We start from the raw sequence: 23,250 nt of genomic DNA on the forward strand, positions 1-23,250 counted from the left end.
TTTTGCTGCGACTCTTTAGTGCCGTTTGACCTATTCGGCGAAGTACAAATGTCACAGCGAAGGGAAAGGTCAGGGAAAGGTTTAGCACTGAGCTAACTCTGAGTGCTAACGCAGTCCTGGCTGCCTGAGGGCGTTCAAACACACCACTGTCACCTCCTCTCCACTTCAACACCACTCAGCGCCACGTTCGCTCAGATGATTGGGAACATTACAGTTTAGAGTAGTAGCCATTTGAAATTTTCCCACTTTCTTTGGCTGGTCTCCTACAATTCCTCTTTAAACATCTAAAATATTCTTTCTGTCATGATTTGTAGACATTAAGATCTAAAGAAAAACTATTAGTCATACTGCTTGTCTCCTGGTACTGGTGAACTTAAACTACGCCCACTATGGTAATCTTTTTTAGGCTGGACATCATGGATTTTTCTGTGTCAAAAACTCTTAATCCAGATTCTGTAATTACATTTTGACCAGTCAGAAAGACATTGGAGATATTTTAAATGATAATTCATACTAGTTATAATGAGATTACTGCTAGTCAAAATAATGTTGTTAACTGTAAAGGTAATAATATTAGTTATCTTACTGGTTATATTTTAACTTAATTGCCATATTTCCTATGATCTCATATACTTGACAATTTTCTGACAATTTTCTGTCCCGTCTCAAAAAAAAAATATTAGATTAACTTTAGAATAAGTGAAAGTGTTTTCCCATTACCGCGTCAGTACAAATGGAGACAGGCAATCCTTACCTCTGTGTTTATATATAGGAAGAAGCGTAGATCAACTGTGGGACTCGTGCATCGATCAGTGAGGGGGGAGCAGCTGGATCCTAATTGAAATGGATTTCTCTGCTGCATTGATTTGCATTTCAGGTGACGGTGGATGACAAACAACGCTGTCATTTCATGCATGTACCTGGTTTATGTTATCTCTGAACCTCCTTCCACCAACCAAAACCATCGTTAAGCATTTAAGGTTTTGCCCTTTGGAAGAAAACAATTATAAACCTTCCTACATGCCTCTGCATACATCATAGCATACATGTCATTTAATACAAACCTTCCCTCTGTTGACATGTACAAAGCTTTACATCAACAGAAAAAGCTATGTTTATTCTACAGGTGCTGGTCATAAAATTAGAATATCATGAAAAAGTAGATTGATTTCAGTAATTCCATTTAAAAAGTGAAACTTGTATATTATATTCATACATTACATACAAACTCATATATTTCAGATGTTTATTTTGTTTAATTTTGATGATTACAAATGACAACAAATGAAAATCTCAAATTCATCATATCAGAAAATTAGAATATTACTGAAGACCAATAAAAACAAAGGATTTATAGAAATGTTGGCCAACTGAAAAGTATGAACATGAAAAGTATGAGCATGTACAGCACTCAGTATTTAGTTGGGCCTCCTTTGGCCTGTATTACTGCAGCAATGCGGCGTGGCATGGAGTCGATCAGTCTGTGGCACTGCTCAGGTGTTATGATAGCCCAGGTTGCTCTAATAGTGGCTTTTAGCTCTTCTGAATTGTTGGGTCTGGTGTATTGCATCTTCTTCTTCACAATACCCCATAGATTTTCTATGGGGTTAAGGTCAGGAGAGTTTGCTGGCCAATTAAGAACAGGGATACCATGGTCCTTCAACCAGGTACTGGTAGCTTTGGCACTGTGTGCAGGTGCCAAGTCCTGTTGGAAAATGAAATCTGCATCTCCAAAAAGTTGGTCAGCTGCAGGAAGCATGAAGTGCTCTAAAACTTCCTGGTATGTGGCTGCGTTGACCCTGGACCTCAGAAAACACAATGGACCAACACCAGCAGATGACATGGCACCCCAAACCATCACTGACTGTGGAAACTTTACACTGGACTTCAAGCAACGTGGATGAAGTGCCTCTCTTCTTTTCCTCCAGACTCTGGGACCTTGATTTCCAAAGGAAATGCAAAATTTACTTTCATCAGAGAACATGACTTTGGACCACTCACCAGCAGTCCAGTCCTGTTTCTCTTTAGACGCTTCTGACGCTGTCTGTGGTTCAAGAGTGGCTTGACACAAGGAATGCGACAGCAGAAACCCATGTCTTTCATACGTCTGTGTGTGGTGGTTCTTGAAGCACTCACTCCAGCTGCAGTCCACTCTTTGTGAATCTCCCCCACATTTTTGAATGGGTTTTGTTTCACAATCCTCTCCAGGGTGCGGTTATCTCTCTTGCTTGTACACTTTTTTCGACCACATCTTTTCCTTCCCTTCGCCTCTCTATTAATGTGCTTGGACACTGAGCTCTGTGAACAGCCAGCCTCTTTAGCGATGACCTTTTGTGTCTTGCCCTCCTTGTGCAAGGTGTCGATGGTCGTCTTTTGGACAACTGTCAAGTCAGCAGTCTTCCCCATGATTGTGTAGCCTATAGAACTAGACTGAAAGACCATTTAAAGGCTTTTGCAGGTGGTTTGAGTTAATTAGCTGATTAGAGTGTGGCACCAGGGGCCATCAATTTTGAACCTTTTCACAATATTCTAATTTTCTGATATGATGAATTTGAGATTTTCATTTGTTGTCATTTGTAATCATCAAAATTAAACAAAATAAACATCTGAAATATATGAGTTTGTATGTAATGTATGAATATAATATACAAGTTTCACTTTTTAAATGGAATTACTGAAATCAATCTACTTTTTCATGATATTCTAATTTTATGACCAGCACCTGTATGTTGATGATGCAGATATTTTGGTGTGAAATGGAGTTCTTCAACATGTATATGTATTTTGCCATTTATTGGACCATTAAAATAAATGTTCTTATATTGTAGGCTTTCAAGATGACATTTTTACTGGAAAAAAAAGTGTAATAATAAACAGTATGAGCCTATATCTATCAGACAAGCAGATCTATCTCAATATATACCTCAACTTGAGGCCAGGTATAAATTCTGAATTACAGAATAAGAAACAATGTTAAAGTTCGCCTCCGACAGCGGTGAACATCCAGGGAACAGACATTGAGCCATCTTCTGTTGGAGGGAAACAAAAGGATCTAAAAGATCCTTTTGTTTCTAAACTAAAAGATTAAAAGGGATGATTAAAAGGGATGCACCCCATGCATGAAGCTGGTGCTGAACTGGAGAGCTCCTTCAGTGACAGACTGTTGCATCATAAATGCACCAGGGAGCGTTATTACTAGGGATGCACGATATTGGGATTGTGGCCGATATCCGATATGCCGATATTTTAAAACTCATGTAGCCGATAACCGATATCGATACCGATGTTAAAGCTGGACAAAAATAAGTAGTCATTGAAAATAGCAGTTTTGTTATCCATTTCTGACACTTTGAAAAATAATATACTCAAATATATTTTCATATGCTGATATCAAATTGATTTTTAAAAACGCGGTATCGATCTATTTTACTTTCAAAATCTCGTGAAATGTCATCGTTCTGTTACAAACTCTCGTGATATTTTGCAAATTCTTGTGAGATTTTGTTAGTAAAATAGATCGATACCGCGTCAATATATCAACATATAAAAATATGGAAACATTTCGTGAATTTCGGGGGATTTCGTAGCATAACGATGACATATAGCAATATTTCATTAGTAAAAGAGATTGATATGGTGTTTTTAAATGGCAATATATCATCATATGAAGATATTGGGATATTTTAATGTATCAATATTTTTTCCCTCGTCTTTAGAAGTTTTTAAGTCTGTAAAAAAGAATTTTTTGAGGAAGAAGAAGTAGAATTTTTATTTTTTTTAGACTTTAGAAACTCAGAAGTTGATCAAATATCGTGTTAAATATCGGTGGGGTGGCCGATGTCCGATATTCAGTTTTAAGGCCGATACCGATAGGGGGCCGATTATATCGTGCATCCCTAGTTATCACAGATTCAATTCAGTTTATTTCTATAGTGCCAATTCACAACATGTCACCATCCAGTCAAATTGATTCAAAGTTTTCTATCTAAGGAAAACCAGTTGATTGCATCGACTCATTGACTCTTCAGCAATCCCTCACACTAAGCATGCTTGTAGCGACAGTAGAGAGGAAAAACTCCCTTTTAACAGGAAGAAACCTCCAGCAGAACCAGGCTCAGTGTGAGCGGCCATCTGCTGAGGCCGACTGGGGTTCAAGGAGACAGAAGAAGAGACACAAAAAGCAGCTGTAAGACTTTATAACCTCCACTGTTCCCAACAACCTCGATAAGTTGTAAATTCACTCAGATTTTGCCTTAGTCAGTTAAATAACATGCTGCTGTCATTTTGCACATCTCTGATGTTGCTGCTATTTTCAAATATCCATTACTGCAAAAATGTCCAAAGCTGTATATTGGTTATTGTGCACAATTTTTATATTGTTAAAACACTTTACAGTAGTTTATTGTTTATCTTTTAACTCCTCACTATTTCGTTATTATTATACATTTTTCTAAGGTCCATATAAACACCAGAATTTATTTAGTCATTTTGTATATACAAGTGTAGACAAAAAGAAATTTCGTTTAGAACAGCTCTAGACAATTTCTTAAAGTGCAGCCTTGATAAAGTAAGCAGCAGTTGTTGTTGAGCTGCTACTACTGCCTCCAGCTCCTGAAGTGCTCGCTTCTCCTGGCTCAGGGGAGGAAGAGGACGATGATCATGATGTTGTAAAGGTGGTAGCCCCCTTGGAACGCAGGATTGATGGAAGCGGGGGTCTGTCTGGATTTTTCTTTAACTTTGCAGTTAGCCCCCCTCTGCAGCTTCGCTTTCTCCATCTTGCACATCTCTTCCTCCGTCCGTTATTTTACGCCGCCGCCTCGCCGACATCCGTCCGCAGCTCCCCAAACGGTCAGTTGTGACCATTGATGCGGGTCCAGTGTCCAGTTTATATCGTTTTAAGAGGTATATTTAGTGAAATTGTCGAGAGGAGCTGGTCTTGAAGTGCCGCCATGGTAACCAAAAAAAAAAAGTCCTGCCCATGGTTTTAAAGCTCTTCCTGTTTGGATCATGTCAACTCATGTCAGTCATGTTTGGAACAATGATGTTTCAGAATGTGAGGGTGGGGAGAAGAGAATCGGACATGTTTAAAATGTTTAGAGAAGGTGTTTGTTTTACTCAATGTGACCTACGGGACGAGGTTTAATGCTATAGGGAGATAGCCTGACGTAGTCCTACTCAATTCTAGTCAGAATATGAGTCTGATGCTGCTCCATAGAGCTGTGATTATGGGGCGTGTTTCGAACAAACCAGGAAAAAAAATGCCTCTGCATTCAATTGGATAGACCTACAACCAATTAGAGCAACGGAGCGCGTGACGTATGTTAAGCGAGGCATAGTTGTTGTCAACAAAAATCAAAGCGTGCAGTTGCACGCCTAGAATAAGAAGATGAGCCTTGATCGCGTTTCTCTGTTCCTCTTTTAAAATTAATTTGCTGTCGATATCTTCTAGAACAGACCTAATAGCAGAATCTACTCACCTCAACTCTCCAGCGGCAGCCATTGTTGTTGTCACCCAAGCGCGCTTTGGTCACATGGTTGATTACGTTGCTGTTGATCATCTGTCCATCATCGTATAAAGCCCGCCCTGACAATTTGATTGGCCCGCCAGATATTGTGCTAGCATACTCGCGCTACTATTGAGCAATGCCAGACCAAACTTCCCGACCTCAAACGTTGTGGGCGGGACTAAGTTCGGAATGGCACCCAGGCTAATAAGGAGATAACATGGAGCTGAAAACAAGCACATCTAATATAGCAACAGGAAACTCTAGATTTAGTTTCAAACATTTGACGGCTACATAGTTTTTATGTCTGAGTTTTTTTGTTGTTTTTGTTTTTGCAGAACAAGTTTTGTTAGATTACAACCCTATATGGAGCTACATTATGGACAAAATACCACAAGGGGAACGCACATGGCTTAAACCAACAACCATGACGGATGTATGAAGCCAAAAGTGGTAGGAAAGGCACATTTTTTTAATATGGTCATTGTCACAAAAAAGTGTAAATTGTAATAATTATTGTGGCCTAGCTTAAATGCTAAGAAAAAAAAAAGATAATATCCATGAAAACTAATTTGTCAGAATGTGAAGAAATTAAAACGTTTATATGTTGCTGACGGTATAGTCTGGGTGGTAAGAGATGTCATTTTGAGGTAAGGGTTAGGTACGTGCAAATGAACGAACATAAACAGGCTTTAAATCAGGGAAGAAATGCAAACCTGTGTGTGTGGCTGTTCGTTTTCCCCAAATAGCATATGGTTCTCTAATGTCCCTTCTGCAACACCTTTCACTGTGGGGTGGAAAAGTAAAACGGAGCAGCTGGATGTTACTGAATCGCCTGGCATTTGTGTGAGGCTGTTAACTCGTTCAGGGGCCCGGGGATGAAACGAGAGGCTCTGCAAAACACTGATTTCATTTTCCTCATGACCGCTTTTCGCTCCACACCCTGCTCCGCCACACGAAAACACACGGACGGATGTCCAAACGCACACACACACTTCTAAATACACAGCATGAGGAGCAGAATCGCTCTGCTTATGCAGGAAGATGAACCTGAGCTCAGGTTGAACAAAGGAAGTAAACCAGCGTCATCTGTCCATATGGAGTGCATTTTATTCCATTATTGTTTCAAGCAAAGAACATCTTTTTTTTCCAAATGGAAATTTGTGGAAAAAAAGTATTTATTATAAAAGGTTTTAGAAGAAATGTTTCCACTTTATTTTATTTTTTTCAAATATTTATTTTGAATTTATGTTGAATTTTTTTCAAAATCCTTTTTTTTTTTTTTTTGCGAAAGTTTTCGTTTTACATCCTCAGAAGTAAAGAGAGTTTGATCTTAAAATTCAATTTGAAACAAACAAACTCAATTATTCTTATAGAAATCTCAGGAGATATTCAAAAGGATGACATTTGAAAAGAATTTCTCCAATTTAATAAAAAATATTTGATTTGAATCAAGAAAACCTGAAGAAAATTTAAATAAATGAAAAAAAGTCTTGTGAAAAAAACTAGAAAACAACAAATATAACGTTTTGTTTTTATTAAGAAGTTTATTTTCTGTGCTTTTTCCTCAATTGTTACAAAAGCTTTTTTTTATTTCAATTTAATAAAACATGTTTTTACTTTGCAACAATAATGTAACAAAGTTCACTCCGTACATTTAATGATTTAGTTAAAGGTTTCAGAATCGCTGTTTTTAAAAGACATCTTTTTCAACTTTTAATTTCCCAATTTGAGAAGAAGGCTGGTAAAGATGGCCGCTGGACATGGCATCTCACAGCTGGCTGGTTCGGCCCCCCCACAGCCCCCCCAATGATCTCCCCTCTTATCTAGCCCAGATCCTGGCCTTTCATCTGGGCTAAAACCTGGGGGAGCTTGGCTTCTGCTGGGGTTTTCGTCTCCGTCCTCGGCGTACACACCAACACGCTTCATTCCAGACCCCCTCCATCCCCCTCGGCTCTATCTGGGAGTCCAAGATGAGCTTTGCTCTCACCTACATGGAAGATAACAAACCCTACATGACTCTCCTCTCTGCTTGGTTTTTTCCCTCAACACACTTCACATCAAAATGTTTTAATCCCCGCTACGACACAAACAAACCAAAAGTAGCCTGAGTTTTCCATTGTTTCTCCCAGGAATGCGTTTCAGTTCATATAAACTCAGATAAATGGTTTTCCTCTGCAGAATGTGGAGCTGTTGCGAAGAGGATAGGCTCGTTCAGCCTGACCGAATTGCATTACCGACCGACAATTGGGTCGTTGTTTTTATCTGATCAGCACATTAGGCCCGGCTCGACCAGGGCTTCATGTGACCCGGGTCCAGGTTGAAGAGTGCACATTGTCTGCGTTGAGCTGTTTACGACCCGCCGTTCTGTTCTGGTCCAGGTGGAGCCCTGGTCTGCCTTCCTTCCAACCCCTCCCCCTAACCTCCTCTCACCTGACGATACGTCTCCCTCTCTCCTTCAGAAGCCAGCTCTTTGCCTCTCCCTGGTTCTGACCTTTGACCTCAGGCGTATCAGAGCAGTTGGCGTTTCGAATCGAGCAGCAGATTGAGTAGCATCTGTGACCTGTCTGTGCAATTCTTTCCCTGTCGCTCCATGTTACATTTTCCCTCTCGAATCACAAACACAGCTGGATTTTTACCCACCTTCCTTAATGGAAGGAAATAACCTTTTTTAGGGAAAAAAAAAAAAGGCCAATTTGTTTAAAATGTTTACGATGAAACAATTGAATTAAGCTCCAGTAAAATTTCCTGTTTCCTTTCTGGCGCAGTTTGCCCTTAATTGGTGTTAAATTGAATTGACTGGACATGATTTTGTGAGCCCACAGATGTGTCTCTGTTGATCCTAGGGGTCAAACGGTGTGGAGGAATGCGCGTTGGCATGGTTACAGGACAGCTCTAAAGCTTAGTGCTGTAAACACACGGCCGGTCAGTTGATTTACCTTTGAGGTCTGGTGGAGAAGACGAGAAGCAGCCAGTCGGCCTGGCTGAGAAGTTGAAGGGATCACTGCTGTGACTGAAACCTTCTCTGCTTCTCATGTCTCTCTTTTTGTATCATTATGAACCGGATCATGTGACCACAACACTTGTATGTTAGTCCTCCTTCCTTTGGCTGACCACAGGATGGAGAAAGTTATTAAAATGGTCATTAGGCTAATGGAAGCACATGAACCCACACCATCAGTCAGTGATCATTATGGTCACATGGTGCCCAGACCGCCTGTTTTTAGACTGTAATGGTGTTCTTTGATTGATCCAAGTAGATGGAGCTTGATGCATTGCGGTCGTCGTCTGAAACAGCCGACTTCCTCAGATGAAAGTACGGTTTCTCTCAGAAATACTTTGTCATGCCGGATCTGAGATGCCTTCTTGCCAATCAGATGGGAATAGTGAAACATCTGAAGACATATCGGATGTTTTGTTCAGAAACGTAAAGGTAAGTATTTGAAGGCAGATCAGTGGTGGTCCGTTCTGCCTCTGAACACTAACGCCTGTTTCAGGCAGGATTGTAAAACTGTATAGTGCTTTTTAACATCTTACAGAACCCGCACAGGATTAGGGCTGAGATTTTTTTTTTAATTATCATTTAATTTTTCTTTCTTTTTTTTATCAATATTGCGATTAAAAAATATATATTTTTTTATGGATTAAACACGTGTCAATGAGAACATATACGTAGGTGTCTGAATTAGGGGCAGATTTACCATTAGGGGATACTAGGCAGCTGCCTAGGGCCCCAAGTTCCTGGGGGCCCCATAAAACTCTGCTTACATGTATGGTTAATACAACTATTCCTTAATTGTGCACATTAATTATGTTTTTTGATTAGAATCCTTTCAGTAAAAAGCCATTAGCGCTTTAGTCGCTATATTTAGCCACTTTTCAGACCCCTCTAGCACTTTGATTTCTAAAAAGCTCCTAGCGCAAAATCTAGAGACTTTTTTCTGCTACTGGAGACTTTGGAGACAACATCTAAAAGCAGCGAACTCTGCTCTCCAGAGCGAGTAGATTGGTAACCCCGCCTCCTGCTCTCCTCTATCTTGTCTGCTGTCATGATTCATGCAGCTATTATTTCATCCAAATGAAAAATGGAGAACAGATAAGCAGATCATGGCTTGTCTACAGTGAAAAGAAGGACTGGGTTATTTACTTTGGCCTTTTTGGAAACACAGGAAGGAGCAATCAGCTAAGTGAGCTTAGTGCTTGGAAAAAATCTTTCATTCCTTTAGAGACAGCATGAAAAGTCAGCTGAGTACAAAACATAGAGAGGAAAACAAGAAGAAAAGGGACAAGAAGAGAGGGACACAACCTAGAACAGATAATGGATGTCTATTCTATTAACATTTCTGTATCTGTAGAATGGGTCTGTGTTGTCTTCTCAATTCAGAGGGCCCCCTGCCTGTCTTTAACTAGAGCCCCACACTTCCTAAATCCGCCCCTGGTCTGAATTAGTAAGTCATTAAACATTAATAAATGTAAAATTTACAAGCATGTATCACAAATCTTCCAGAGCAAATCACATATTTACGATGAAGAATCACAAATTTACAATTGTGAATCAAAATTTGTGAGCAGGATCTACAAACCCTGATGAAGCAATCACTAATTGTTGCTTTTGAATTACAAATTTACGAGCCATGAATTGCCAATTTCCAAGTATCAATCTACAAACCCGGATGAAGCTGTTACACTCCTTACCGGTTGGTGGTAGGAATGCACCATAAGGTTCTTCACTGCTGCAGTTTATGTAACTTCCTACACAGCCAAATTATAGCTGACGTGATGACACATTCTACCTTACCACCATCATATTTAATACCGAATGCTTAGCTTTAGCTCTGTGGTGCTAGGTAGACGGCTACTTGCACTTGGCGTCCAGTCGGCCCTTTTGATTGCCGTCGGCGATCCCTCACCACGTTCATTCCCTTCTGGTAACCAGTAAAAAGAAACATTTAGGTCGCCTTTTTTATTGGCACTCCAGACAGCAGAACTTAAGGATGGCATCTTCGAAGCGCAGGGGACCAGAGCAGGTACTCAATATGGCCGTGGTTAGTTTCAAACGTTTGACGAGTCTGTGAAGTCGGCTGCAAGGCATCTATAAACTCTTTGCCACTTTAGTTAGTAAACTAATATGACTGTAAGTTCCCATAGTAGTTCTTCAGCCAATCAAAAAGTGTTGAGTACGGTGGCCCTGAAGTGCAAACTGCAACTACAAATCTAAAAGCACAACTACATTAAGGAAATCGCTACTACATAAAGCAAAGCGCAACTACATTAAGGAAAACACAATTACATTAACCTACCGGAAAAGGTAGGTACCAGTGGGAAACATGAGACATCGCTGATTGGACAACGGCGCCGTTTGACCCTTGAACCGGAAGTTGCGTCGTCTGAACGGTCCAGCTTCTCTTAAGTGTGTCTTCAGTGTACGCAAACTAACTGAAATTTCGTGATTAGTCTTGAGCATATCCAGTATCACCTCGTACGTATGTCCTGATTCAAAAAATTCCTGGATAACGGCAGCTATGTTTGGGGCGCCGACAATATCCATGTTTTCAAAAGCCGCAGCAGGCAGAGTGACTTCCGGTTCAAGGGTCAAACGGCGCCGTCGTCCAATCAGCGATGTCTCATGTTTCCCACCTTTTCTGGTAGGTTAATGTAATTGTGTTTTCCTTAATGTAGTTGCGATTTCCTTAATGTAGTTGCGCTTTGCTTTATGTAGTTGCGATTTCCTTAATGTAGTTGCGCTTTTAGATTTGTAGTTGCAGTTTGCACTTCAGGGCCACCGTAGTTAAGTGCTGGTTAAACTCCCGCAGCAGTGTATCCCAGTGAGCCTGTCGCAGGTGTGAAGCAGATATTTTTGATTTATGCCCGATATTGAAGCTTGGTCTGCGCTATGTTATTCCACGCCACATCGCAATACGGACAATCAGGAACTAGCTGTGGGTCTAGATACGGCCGAGGCGGTGAGGAAGAGGGGAAAAAAACGTATGTTTGTGCGACAACGGAGGGACATGAGGGCGAAAAAGTGCAGAGATCCAGGTGGAAAAAGGGTCCCAGCGTTCTCGAGCACCTCTCTCTTCTAGCTGGTCCATCTTCACGAGTCGTTTTCCACAATGGCGGTCATACAAACAAAACAAGCCGGTAAGGTAGCCAACAGGAAATACACATAGTGTAGAGCGGATGTAAAATTGACCAATCAGAGGCCTCGTGTCTGCAGCACTGTCTGCGCTCACCTACAGTTTTGGACAGGTGCAGCAGAGTGTCTGCTGCGTTAACTGCAACGACTTGGTTTCTGAGCATAAACCAGCCTTTAGCCGAGTGCTAGACAGGATTTAAAGTTTAAAAGGATTTAAAGATGGCTGCCAACGCAGTCTGAAACTGATTGGGATTTTGTCTGAAAAGTGACGATGGGATCACTGCGATCCGGCGCTCTCTGCGATCAGGATGTGCAGATATCCAGATGATGTGATGCTTTTGTGTTAACTCGGACCAAAAATGTGTTTCTGAAACTTTCTGAAATCTTATGAAATCTGAAATCTATATAGCATTTTGACATCTGGTTTTTCAACCTAATACCAGCCTGGTAAACAAAATAAAGTGACTTCTATTCATCTGTTCCCTTACTAGTCAAAAATAAACACTTCTCTCACCAAAAACAATCCCAAAGTTTAAATGCTGAGCGCTTTTCTCCATCCACTACTTACGATTCTAATTTTATTTTAGTTCAGGTAAGAAAGCTCCAAGTCATACCCCATGAACTGTACCATCCATCCTCTCCTCGGTAGAATGAGACAGATTTATTGAAGCTGGACTTTCTTCCAAGAGCCAAAAGAGACAAAAGGATTACGACCCTGCTGACGACTTCTCCAGCTGTTCACACACACCTTATTATTCCATTCCTTAATGTCCGACAGTTTAAATTAACATTGGAGTGTTATTCAACTTGTACGGCCTTTGCCCATCATCCCTCTTTCTATACTTGCATGAAACGCCCAGAGAAACACACATCCTGTGGTTTTTATTCCACTCCACGTTCAGCCAAAGTCACAGTCAAACTAGAATTAACTGTCCGCACAGAGGAGGAATATCTCCCCGGTTTTATGGAGTCGTAATGCGGTAGGGTACTGTATAAATAATCTGCCAGCATAGAAATACTTCCAGCTGTTAAACGATATGCCTGAGCGCCATTTCTTTTCTTCTCCTTCTTTTGAGTGAAAAGAATCCCTTTTATTTATTGGGAAATGATTACTTGAATGTTTGCCTTTAGTAACACCTCCAGATTGTTGCTCTTTATGCTGATTTGTTGTTTCAGCGTGCAGCTTGAACTTTGGCAGGACCAGATGCCGCAATCAAACGCACATGGTCTGAAATTAAAACCTCAGCCTATTTTTTTTTTTTTTTTAATTTGGCAATTACACCCTTTGAAGTGTACCTCCGTAATCTTCCCCTCCTTTTCATAGAACGATGCCTTGTTGATACAATCTTCGGGTATTTCGTTCTTGTTTTTATAGCCATACCTGTGGCTTTTGATTGATGGACGGAAACTCTACGGTCAATTGAGATAATAAAGACTTGTGTAAAACCTCACTTTGAGGTTACCGTTTCCCCGCTGAGTTCAACCGTATTCTGTATCACCGCTGTCAGCATGGCAGAGCAACATGGAAAAGCCTCTACCCCCCCCTCTGGAAAGCCATGAAATGTTATTGGCGAACGAGGTGAGATAAAGTAAGAGGTTTTTTTATTTTATTTACGAGAACATCCACATCGGCGGTGCTTTTTGGCAGCTTTCACGCTTCACCGGCTGATTGTTAAAGGAAGTGGAGGGGGGTGGCATGAAAAGTCCCCTGCGGTTCCCCAGCATGCACTGTAGCAGCATGCTGGGTACATATCAAAGAGGGCAGTCTGTCCTTAGCCTGGGGCAGAGAGACTTTGCTGTGTGGGACCAGAGACCCATGGATAATAGGACAGCTTGTCACACTTGTGAAAATCAGTGGACTTTTTGACGAGGCGTTTTACGCCTCCGTCCTGCTCGGTTTGCTGAGTAATGAGAAAGCATTCAATATATGGAGTGAAATGTGTTCCGTTATTGTTGCAAGCAAAGAACACCTTCTGCAAATGAAACGAAACTTTGAAAAAGTTCTTAATCTAAAAGTTTTTTTTGGATTTTAATTTTGTTTCATATTTTATTTTATTTATTTCTATTAAGCTGGGCTTTTTTGCACATTTCATGTCAATTTTTCAGGTGTGCGAGAATTTTTTGATCAGGCTGACTTTCAGCCTGATCAGGTTTAAGCACCTAAAACATCATACATACATACAGGGATAGAAAGAAGGCACAGAGACATATTAATTTAGTTACTCGCGAGGAGAGTAGGAAGGAGACTGCGGAGTTTACAAATCTCCAACCCACTCTGCAGTCTTCAGCTTTCTGCTCGCCATTTATTGAAGAAAAGGGGATGTCCCTAATTACATCAGCTGAGGTTTAACTAAAGGGAAAGGGAAATAAAAGGATCTTACTTCAAACATCAGCACATATATTAAAACAAAGCATGTGGTTGTTTTACAATTGAATTGTTCCAAGAAGAGACGTTTAGAAGAAACATGTGATAGAGGATGTTCAGGCCTCCTTCACAACCCGTCTGTTGCATGACCTTTATCTGTAACAATCTTAAGCAAGAGTTAATAAAAGATGAATCACACATTATACATCATAATGGTTCATTAGAACACAACCCATGAAACACAGAGTATAAATAAAATATTTCTAACACGCATCTTGTAGTATACAGGGGGTACGGAGGGGTGGTTAGCCTCTAACGACCACCTCCCGATCAGGAATCGTGAGGTCGGGAGAAAATCGAACATGTTTGAAATTCAGTCGGCCATCGTAAGGCGGTCGTGGGCAAATCGCTGAGTGGGCAAACAAGGATTCTTCTTCTTCCTCTCAGATGAAAACACAGTAGCATGGCGGGGGTGTGGAGGAAATAGAGTTCTTTATGTTAAATTGAGAGACCATATTAGCCACGTTTGCTCAGCCATGTCTTTGTTCAAATACGTCGTCACCTTTTCGTTTTAGGGCTTTCATCATAAAATTGCACATTGATATATTTTTTTATTTCTTTTTTTCCAGATAAAAATGTTGCAAACATCAACACAGACCAATAGAAATCATCTGTGTCCCAAAAGTTATCTTTTGAGGGATGCCTAACTACTTTCTATTCAAAACCATTCCTGTTAAAGTCATCAATTCTCTATTTTGCCACTCATAGTATTAATTTTTATTTTGTAACGACATTAAGTCAGGAGAGAGAGAGGGTGAAGACTACGGCTGGGTATTTTCGCCAAAGTCCTGAATCGACTCGATTTTGATTCGTCCAGTTCTAAATCAATTAATTTCGATTCGATCTGTTTTTACAATAATGAAAGTGGTTCAACTGTGTTCAACAAAATACTCATGTATTTTATTTTATCCTATCACATTAAACACAAAGTGCAAACTTGTAAATCAGATAGCTTAAACAGAGATGTGAACAAAACTGTCTTAAAAGTGCAAACTTGTTTGTGAAAAGTGAAAAAGTGAAGCCTTACACGAGCAAGCAGACGTGAAAAGGGCAGACATTATCTTCACTGCTCAAACCATATTTGCAGCGTTGTCTGTAAAAACTACAGGGTGTTTTCTGCTCAGCCTCCATTTGTTAATGTCTTCAGTCAACCTATTAGGTATATCTGCAGCCATATGGCTTGAAGTCATCTTGAGAGCTTCTTTCCGGCTTATTTGGATGTGAACGTCACGTGGGTCACTATAAAAGGAATCGATCTCTTTCCCTAGGCATCGATTTTGCAAAAAATTAAAGGATTCGATTCAAAATCGAATAAATCGATTTTTTTTTTTTACCCAGTCCTAGTGAAGACATGGGACAACGATCCATGCTTTGGGACTTGAAAACCTTTATCTGAATCTAGCCTGGATCTAATAAAGAGTACAATAAAAGTATTTCTAACTATAACTATGATAAAAGGAGGTTTTATTTAGGTCACAACCTTCTACAGCAGCACCATAGAGTGCGTTCTGACCAGCTCTGTCACTGTGTGGTGTGGAGGCTGCAGCACTTCAGACTGGAACAGTCTTATGTTTACATTATATCACTGCTGCACTTTAAAAAGGTAAATGTCTTGAGAGCTGTACTGAATTGAATTTCTTTTTGTATACACTCTGTGTACAAAATGACAATAAAGTCTGTCTAAGTATAAGCTTTCCTGTATATGTCCAGCCTTTCTGGCATCACAGACATGTCTCAATAGATCATAGCAAGAAGCTTTCCTCTTTTTTTTTTTATTTTACGTTTACGTAAATTACGTTACGTTTTCATGACCACCTCGGTGAACCAGATTTTATATTGTCTTATGTCTTGGAGCAATGTTGACCGTTACTGTTGATGTGAAAAGGTAACCTAAGCAGTTCAAGTCAAATGTCGAGAATTAGTCAGTATGGCTAAAGGAGGTATGAATTGGCAGGAATTGGGTTGTTTTACCACATGTCACAATAAGATTTATCCCAATATATCCCCATACATTAACAAATACATTATGCTGCAAGTTTTATAACAATAAAACTCTGTAGAATCTCATGCAATCTTGGCGTTGGATGTAGGCGTTTGCCCTAATATCGAAGGATTGACAGTTCAAGCCCGAATCCGACTTTCATTGTCGTTGCGTCCTTGGGCAAGACACTTGACCTGCATTGTCTACTGATGGTGGTCAGAGGGCCCGGTGGCGCCAGTGTACGGCAGCCCCACTTCTGTCAGTGAGCCACAGGGCAGCTGTGGTTACAATCTAGCTTGCCACCATCAGTGTGTGCGTGAATGGGTGAATGAATGTAGTGTAAAGCGCTTTGGTCAAGTTACCTGACTTGAAATAAGGCGCTATATGAGTACATGCCATTTACCATTTGTTGCTGTTCGTTACATCCCTGATGTGAATCTTTTCTGCTTGTTTTACATGTTTCAGTTGGTTGAAGTGATCCAGCCCATCAGATGAAGAGCCTCCAGTTCCGGAGCATTGCTCCTAAGGCCCAAGCTGTGGTGCCTTCACCCTCCCCTCTGGCCCCGTGCTGCCAACCGTTGTCTGCTCTACCCGAGGCCACCACCGCCTCTAGCCCCAAGTCCATCCTGGTACCCACTCAAAACTATGCACTGATGCAAATAGCAGGCCAAGATGGAACGTTCTCTCTGGTCGCACTCCCCCCTTCTGTCTCCTCTCAGACTCCACAGCAACAAACCCAGAAAACCCTCAAGTTACCCATTCCCAGATACCAGTCGGCGAGAAACAAAAAAACCTCAGAGAAAGTGAAATCACCGGTCGCTGCCAATACAAAAGCTGCCTCCAGTTTTCCTATACTTGCTCAGACCAAGTCGGTGGGGAGTGGAACATGTGCAGGGCCAAGGCTAAAGCTAGAGGAGACGAAGGAAACCACAAAGGAACCTCCAGAAAAGGTGTTTCTGATCGACTCTGCCACCTCTGATGTCTCCGTCTCTGCACTGTTACCAGAAAACGCTCTTCTCTGTCCAAAGTTGGAGCAAACGACAGATAGCAATGAGCAACCTGCTTCGGCTAGCCTTATTCAGAACCTCCAGTACCATTCAGCAACTGCCTCAACCTCCACAGGTAAAGCCCCTGAGGAAACTAAACCTACATTGGGGCTGTGCCAATCCAAACCAACTCCTGCTCAGCCTCAGAGTAGTATCACTGTCCTGTCACCAGCTATCTTCAGCAAAGCAGTCCAGATTATCCCTTCTCCGCCTAAGGGGAAACTACCCATTCTGCCTTATTCTAAAATGAGGAGCTCCCTGATCCCAGCTACAAAGATCACGGGTTTGTCCCAGGATAGAAAAGGCTTCTGTGGGCAGGCAGGAGTCTCCTCTTCTGTGGACAGTGTGAACAAGAACATGGAGAATCCGGAAGTCTTGAGGCCAAACCCGGTGCCAAACTCTATTCAGACCAAACCCTCACTTGTTCCCGTTACCCTCCAGAAACCCCCTGGCAAGAAGAGAGGGAGGAAGAGAAAGACGATAGAAGATATCTTAGCCTTTGAAGCCAGAAAGAAGAGGTCTTTGTCCTTTTTCCGGAGAAGGCTTCCCGAAAAACCTCCAGCGGTCATTCCAGGCTTCAAACAGAAGGAAGTTGATATTTCCAAGAAGTACCGAAGTATCCGACCCAAGCCCATTTTGGTTATGGAGACTGTTCCTCAACTGGTGAGTTTGCCTCCAGTAACACCAGACGGCCAAGAACAGGAACTCTTACTCGGTCACCAACTGGCCACTGCTGCCCCAACTAAGGCGCTGGACTGTTCCCCCCAACCCGCTCCGGTGACCCTTCACCTCAGAGCCGGCTCTAACCCAAAAGTGTTTATCGGAAGCCGCCCGATCCACCGCTGCGCCATCTGTAGCCGCTGTTTCCAGTTTAAGCATCACCTGCAGAACCACATGAACACCCACTCCAACAGTCGGCCCTACATCTGCCCCCTCTGCCGCAAAGCGTACGCCCACAGAGGCAGCCTCAGCACCCACATGAAACTGCATCACTCAGAGGTACGGCCGCGCCGATCGCTCCACTGCGAGTTCTGCGATAAGGTCTTCGGATATGTGGGCGTGTACTTCCGTCATCTGAGGGAGGTCCACAAAGTGGTGCTGACCGTAGAGCCATCAATCAGTCGTCATGAAGAAGACATGTCTTTGGAAGGGTGAGATTAATCGTACAGAGCCTTTTGACCTTTAGCTTGAAGCTGATTGATTGCCTCAATAAGCATTTTTATGTTTTTTCTCACAGTCTGATCTCGCCTGAGCCGTCAGACGAACAGGATCGGGAAGAACCTGTGGAGCTGCAGATAAAATGCGGCCGCTGTCAAGCCGAGACTCCCACTTTTGCCGACATGAAGATGCATCTGCTGTACGTGCATGGGGAGGAGGTCCACGTCCGCGCTCCCGACGGGAAGGCCCAATCCGTCGGGCGGGAGGTCGAGAACGAGCTGGTGAAGCACGCCGCCCACTATTGGCGCCAGCTCAACCAGAAGCGAAACTTGGTCAAGTGCGGCAGCTGCGACGAGGAGTTTTTTTCTTTCTCCAAACTCAAGAAGCACATTATGTCCCATCACCGAGTCAGGGACTGGGAGGCAGGCGGCGAAACCAGGTCGTCCTCCCCTGAAAACGACAGCGACTTGGGAGTTCTGGCAGCCGGGGAGGCCTTCAACTGCGTGCTTTGCAGCAAGGTGCTGGACACTAAGGAGCTAATTATCGAGCACTGGAGGAGTCACCATCACTGTGAGCAACCTGCCCTCCTGTGGGATGCCTTGAGCTCCTACTCCGGACTAGAGGAGGCGGAGGTGGACAGGGATCTAGACACTCCTGCTCCAAGTCCACATTAAGCAGGCGAAAAGGGCGAAGGCCTTTACTGTAGCGTCTCCTCATCCTCACTCAGTCCTAACAATCAGCAGCACAGGGAAGGAGAGATTCTCTAATGTCTTTTGGACACTGGCTTCATCTTTCACGCCGCTAGACGTATAGCGTGAGAAGTTACAAGAATAATGGCGTCAAGTCAAAAGTGAAGCCTGATGTTCCAAGTCAGCAGAGATTCTCTCTCTAAAGTACAAAATGTGGTTTTGTAAGCATTATGTTTTAACTTTTTTTTTTTTCCTGATTGCACTGTTCTGTTTCAACAGGTATTTAATATCCTGTTAAAGTATTTTTTCTACCTTTTATTTAAACTGTACTGTGGTTAATATTTAATCTGACACAACTGTTAAGTTATCAAGGTTCTTATTTTGATCCCCCTTTAATAAGAAGTGATTTTTTTCCCATTGTTATTGGGAGCAAGGAACATGTTTTGTACCTGAAAATTTAAAAAGCGAAATGCAATCCAATAATGAGACTTTTAAAACCGTCTTAATAACGAAAGGTTTTCAGAGAAATTTTGATGGTTTATTTCCCCATTTTTTTTCTCAAATTTAATTTTTTCTAATTTAATTAGAAATAAGTTCTCATTTTCAGATAGATTTTTTACTAATTTAATTTTTTGCCTTTAACATACTGTTCTCTTCCCCTTTGGAAAAGACGCATCTCTATTGGTCTGTTTAGGTTTTAGCGGCAACATATTTATTTGTAAATTTTCGTGTCCAGATTGAACGTCTCTTCTATACGGAAGAGGATTAGGGCCAGTGGGGGGGGAAAAAAAAAAGTTAACTGATTTTTAAAAAGTTAGACTTTTTTCGCAGAATTCTGACTTTAATCTCAAAATTCTGACTGAATTCTGACAATAAAAAAGTCAGAATTCTGACTTTTTTCTCAGAATTTTGACTTTTTTCCGATACTAAACTGAAACAAAATTTAAAAATCAGTTAACTTTTTTTTTTTTTCCCCCACTGGCCCTAATCCTCTTCCGTACTTCTAGGCTTAATGTGAAGAAAAAGTGATTAGCAAAATGTAATTGGAATAAAATGCAATCTGTAACACTGAAAATAGGAAAATGGAAATAAATAACTTGGAAAACAAAAAGTGAATAAAAAACTTTTTGTAAGAAATTTAATTTGGGGAAAAAAAAACCCGAAAAAATCTGATAAAACTCAGAACTTTCTCTTAAAAACCTTCTCTAATAAGGAGTTTTCAAATTATTATTTCTGGATTGTTTTTTTTGTTTGTTTTTTCAAATTTCCATTTACAAAACATGTTTACTAGAACAATAATAAATAACATTAGTAAAATAATAATAAAATAAAACAATAGTAAAATTCACTCCATACTTTAATCCATCTAAGCGTGCAAATTTTATTTATTTTTAAGCTTGAGTTCCCCCTCTTTGGAGTAATCCAAAAAAACCTGTTTTTGTTTTATCTTTCAGCTAAAGGACTAGATTTGTTAACATTCTGATGCCTCATCAAGAACTTTAAGGCCATTTTTCCCCCTTTTTTATAAATGATGTCATTTTGAAAAGCATTGAGCACAACGTACAGTGTGTTAAAGCATCTGCATGGTTAGATAAATCGCTTAAATTACACGAAGGTGGGATACCGTCTACTATTACGCTGGCTGATGTTTTTATCCATTTCTTGACGTTAGATCATCAAAGATGGAGAAAAAAAAATACTGTTTGTACAATCGGCTGAGGTAATATTTCTGACCAAGCAACAAAAAAAGAAACAAAATCTTTCATTTGGGTCAGACTGGCGGTCTAAGGGTTAATATCTATGGAGACCCATAAAGGAATAATTTTACAGCAAGCACCAAGTGACGTCCTCGTGGCCTTTTTGGAAAAAAACCTAAAAAGAAAAACTGAAAGTGTTTCTACGTAATGTGGCTAATTATCAGTATGACTCCCTGTAGGCGTATTTCAGAGTTTTTGACTTGTCGATTAAAGCCTGTGTGTGTGTGTGTGTGTGTGTGTGTATTCTGTGATATGCCAGGGTCTATTCAAAATAGTGATAGTAGAAGTGAGTACTGTTTAGTAAATACGCAATGGATTGCCTACCTATTGTCGCCAGCTCATGTATGCACCTGTGGAGTTTCGTGCACCCAGACTGAGTAGAGTTAATAGAAACTGTTGTTAAATCCAGAAAAATATGCTATTTTGTACTTTAGATTACTACAGAGAATATTTATGCTTGTGGTTGGTGATTACAGAACCAGCACTGAAACATTTATGTTTGCTTCAATGAATTTGGAGGGATGGAGTTTTTTTTTTTTTTCATCATCATCATTTTTATTATTTTTACAGGGGTGGATGGGATTTAATGAAGTGAGCTTTCCGAAGTTATCTGAAATGCTTCCTTTGCCAGTTGCAGGAAGATGTGGTGTTGATTGTTTGATTTAAAACAGAGCCACTAAAGAAATTAAATACTGATTATTTGAGTGAGAAAAGGGCGTCCATGTTGTCTTGGTTGTTGGTTTGGTTGCTAAGACCTAGCACCAATGTAGAATAAAATAAGCCTTTACTTTTAATTTGTTCTATTAAGTTGTTAGAAAGCGGAAGATTTAAGAATAGAATAAACTAAAATTGGCTGATTAATTAAATGCTGCTAGCATACTGTTCTATCTTTAAAAGGGCCTGGTTTGTAGCTAGCATAATATTCGTCTAGCTAGCAAAATGTTATATTTTCAAAGGACTGAGCTTGTGGTTACTGTAATGTTCTGCCTTGAAAGGATTGAGGTTGTAACTAGCATAATATTCTGCCTTGAAAGGATTGAGGTTGTAGCTAGCGTAATGTTCCTCCTTGAAAGGACTGAGGTTGTAACTAGCGTGATGTTCTGCCTTGAAAGGATTGAGGTTGTAGCTAGCGTAATGTTCCTCCTTGAAAGGACTGAGGTTGTAACTAGCCTAATGTTCTGCCTTAAAAGTATTGAGGTTGTAACTGGCGTAATATTCTGCCTTAAAAGGGCTGAGGTTGTAACTAGTGTAATGTTCTGCCTTGAAAGGATTGAGGTTGTATCTAGCGTAATGTTCTGCCTTTAAAGGACCGAGGTTGTAGCTAGCGTAATGTTATGCCTTGAAAGGACTGAGGTTCGAGCTAGCGTAATGTTCTGCCTTGAAAGGACTGAGGTTGTAACTAACGTAAAGTTCTGCCTTGAAAGGATTGAGGTTGTAACTAGCGTAATGTTCTACCTAGAAAGGATTGAGGTTGTAACTAGCCTAATGTTCTGCCTTGATAGGATTGAGGTTGTAACTAGCGTAATGTTCTTCCTTGATAGGATGGTGTTGTAACTAGCGTAATGTTCTTCCTTGAAAGGATTGAGGTTGTAACTAGCATAATGTTCTTCCTTGAAAGGGTTGAGGTTGTAACTAACGTAATGTTCTGCCTTGAAAGGGTTGAGGTTGTAACTAGCGTAATGTTCTTCCTTGAAAGGATTGAGGTTGTAACTAGCGTAATGTTCTTCCTTGAAAGGATTGAGGTTGTAACTAGCGTAATGTTCTTCCTTGAAAGGATTGAGGTTGTAACTAACGTAATGTTCTGCCTTGAAAGGATTGAGGTTGTAACTAGTGTAATGTTCTTTCCTGATAGGATTGTGTTGTAACTAGCGTAATGTTCTTCCTTGAAAGGATTGAGGTTGTAACTAGCGTAATGTTCTTCCTTGAAAGGATTGAGGTTGTAACTAACGTAATGTTCTGCCTTGAAAGGGTTGAGGTTGTAACTAGCGTAATGTTCTGCCTTGAAAGGGTTGAGGTTGTAACTAGCGTAATGTTCAGCCTTGAAAGGATTGAGGTTGTAACTAACGTAATGTTCTGCCTTGAAAGGATTGAGGTTGTAACTAACGTAATGTTCTGCCTTGAAAGGATTGAGGTTGTAACTAACGTAATGTTCTGCCTTGAAAGGATTGAGGTTGTAACTAGCGTAATGTTCTGCCTTGAAAGGGTTGAGGTTTTAACTAGCGTAATGTTCTGCCTTGAAAGGACTGAGGTTGTAACTAGCGTAATGTTCAGCCCTGAAAGGACTGAGGTTGTAACTAGCGTAATGTCCTGCCCCGAAAGGTCTGAGGTTTTAACTAGCGTAATGTTCAGCCCTGAAAGGACTGAGGTTGTAGCTAGCGTAATGTTCTTCCCTGAAAAGACTGAGGTTGTAGCTAGCGTAATGTTCTACCTTGAAAGACTGATGGGGTGCTTATTAAACCTCCACATCACAACATGGTGGTTCCAGTAGCTGAAACCTAGCCAAACGGCAAAATATATTCATTTTTGTTTTTTCTATTGGAAACAAAGTGTATTA

The 23,250-nt window shown here is 40.9% G+C and overlaps 1 protein-coding gene and 1 long non-coding RNA gene across 5 annotated transcripts in view; both read left to right on the plus strand.

Moving 5' to 3' along the window:
- The window catches only part of znf438 (zinc finger protein 438), a 70,926-nt gene extending 51,344 nt beyond the window's left edge, over positions 1–19,582 (plus strand). For 2 of the 4 annotated variants that reach the window (XM_038272382.1, XM_038272379.1), the window contains 2 exons: positions 16,512–18,243; positions 18,330–19,582. In XM_038272382.1, the coding sequence (XP_038128310.1) occupies positions 16,538–18,243; positions 18,330–18,924 (2,301 nt within the window). In that variant the 5' untranslated portion in view covers positions 16,512–16,537 and the 3' untranslated portion in view covers positions 18,925–19,582. Of the gene's footprint in view, positions 1–5,842; positions 5,967–16,511; positions 18,244–18,329 lie in introns of all 4 variants that reach the window. The other 2 variants (XM_038272381.1, XM_038272380.1) reach the window with 2 other exon arrangements.
- A 249-nt stretch (positions 19,583–19,831) lies between these two features.
- Positions 19,832–23,250, plus strand: part of LOC119774717 — a 4,633-nt gene continuing 1,214 nt past the window's right edge. Inside the window, exons 1-2 of the long non-coding RNA XR_005279562.1 lie at positions 19,832–22,516; positions 22,672–23,250. The exon at positions 22,672–23,250 is cut by the window's right edge and continues 1,214 nt beyond it. This is a non-coding gene — a long non-coding RNA (uncharacterized LOC119774717). The remainder of the gene's footprint in view (positions 22,517–22,671) is intronic.

The sequence above is a fragment of the Cyprinodon tularosa genome, unplaced genomic scaffold (assembly GCF_016077235.1).
Source record: "Cyprinodon tularosa strain WSP-4 unplaced genomic scaffold, ASM1607723v1 ctg827, whole genome shotgun sequence".
Classification (NCBI taxonomy): domain Eukaryota; kingdom Metazoa; phylum Chordata; class Actinopteri; order Cyprinodontiformes; family Cyprinodontidae; genus Cyprinodon; species Cyprinodon tularosa.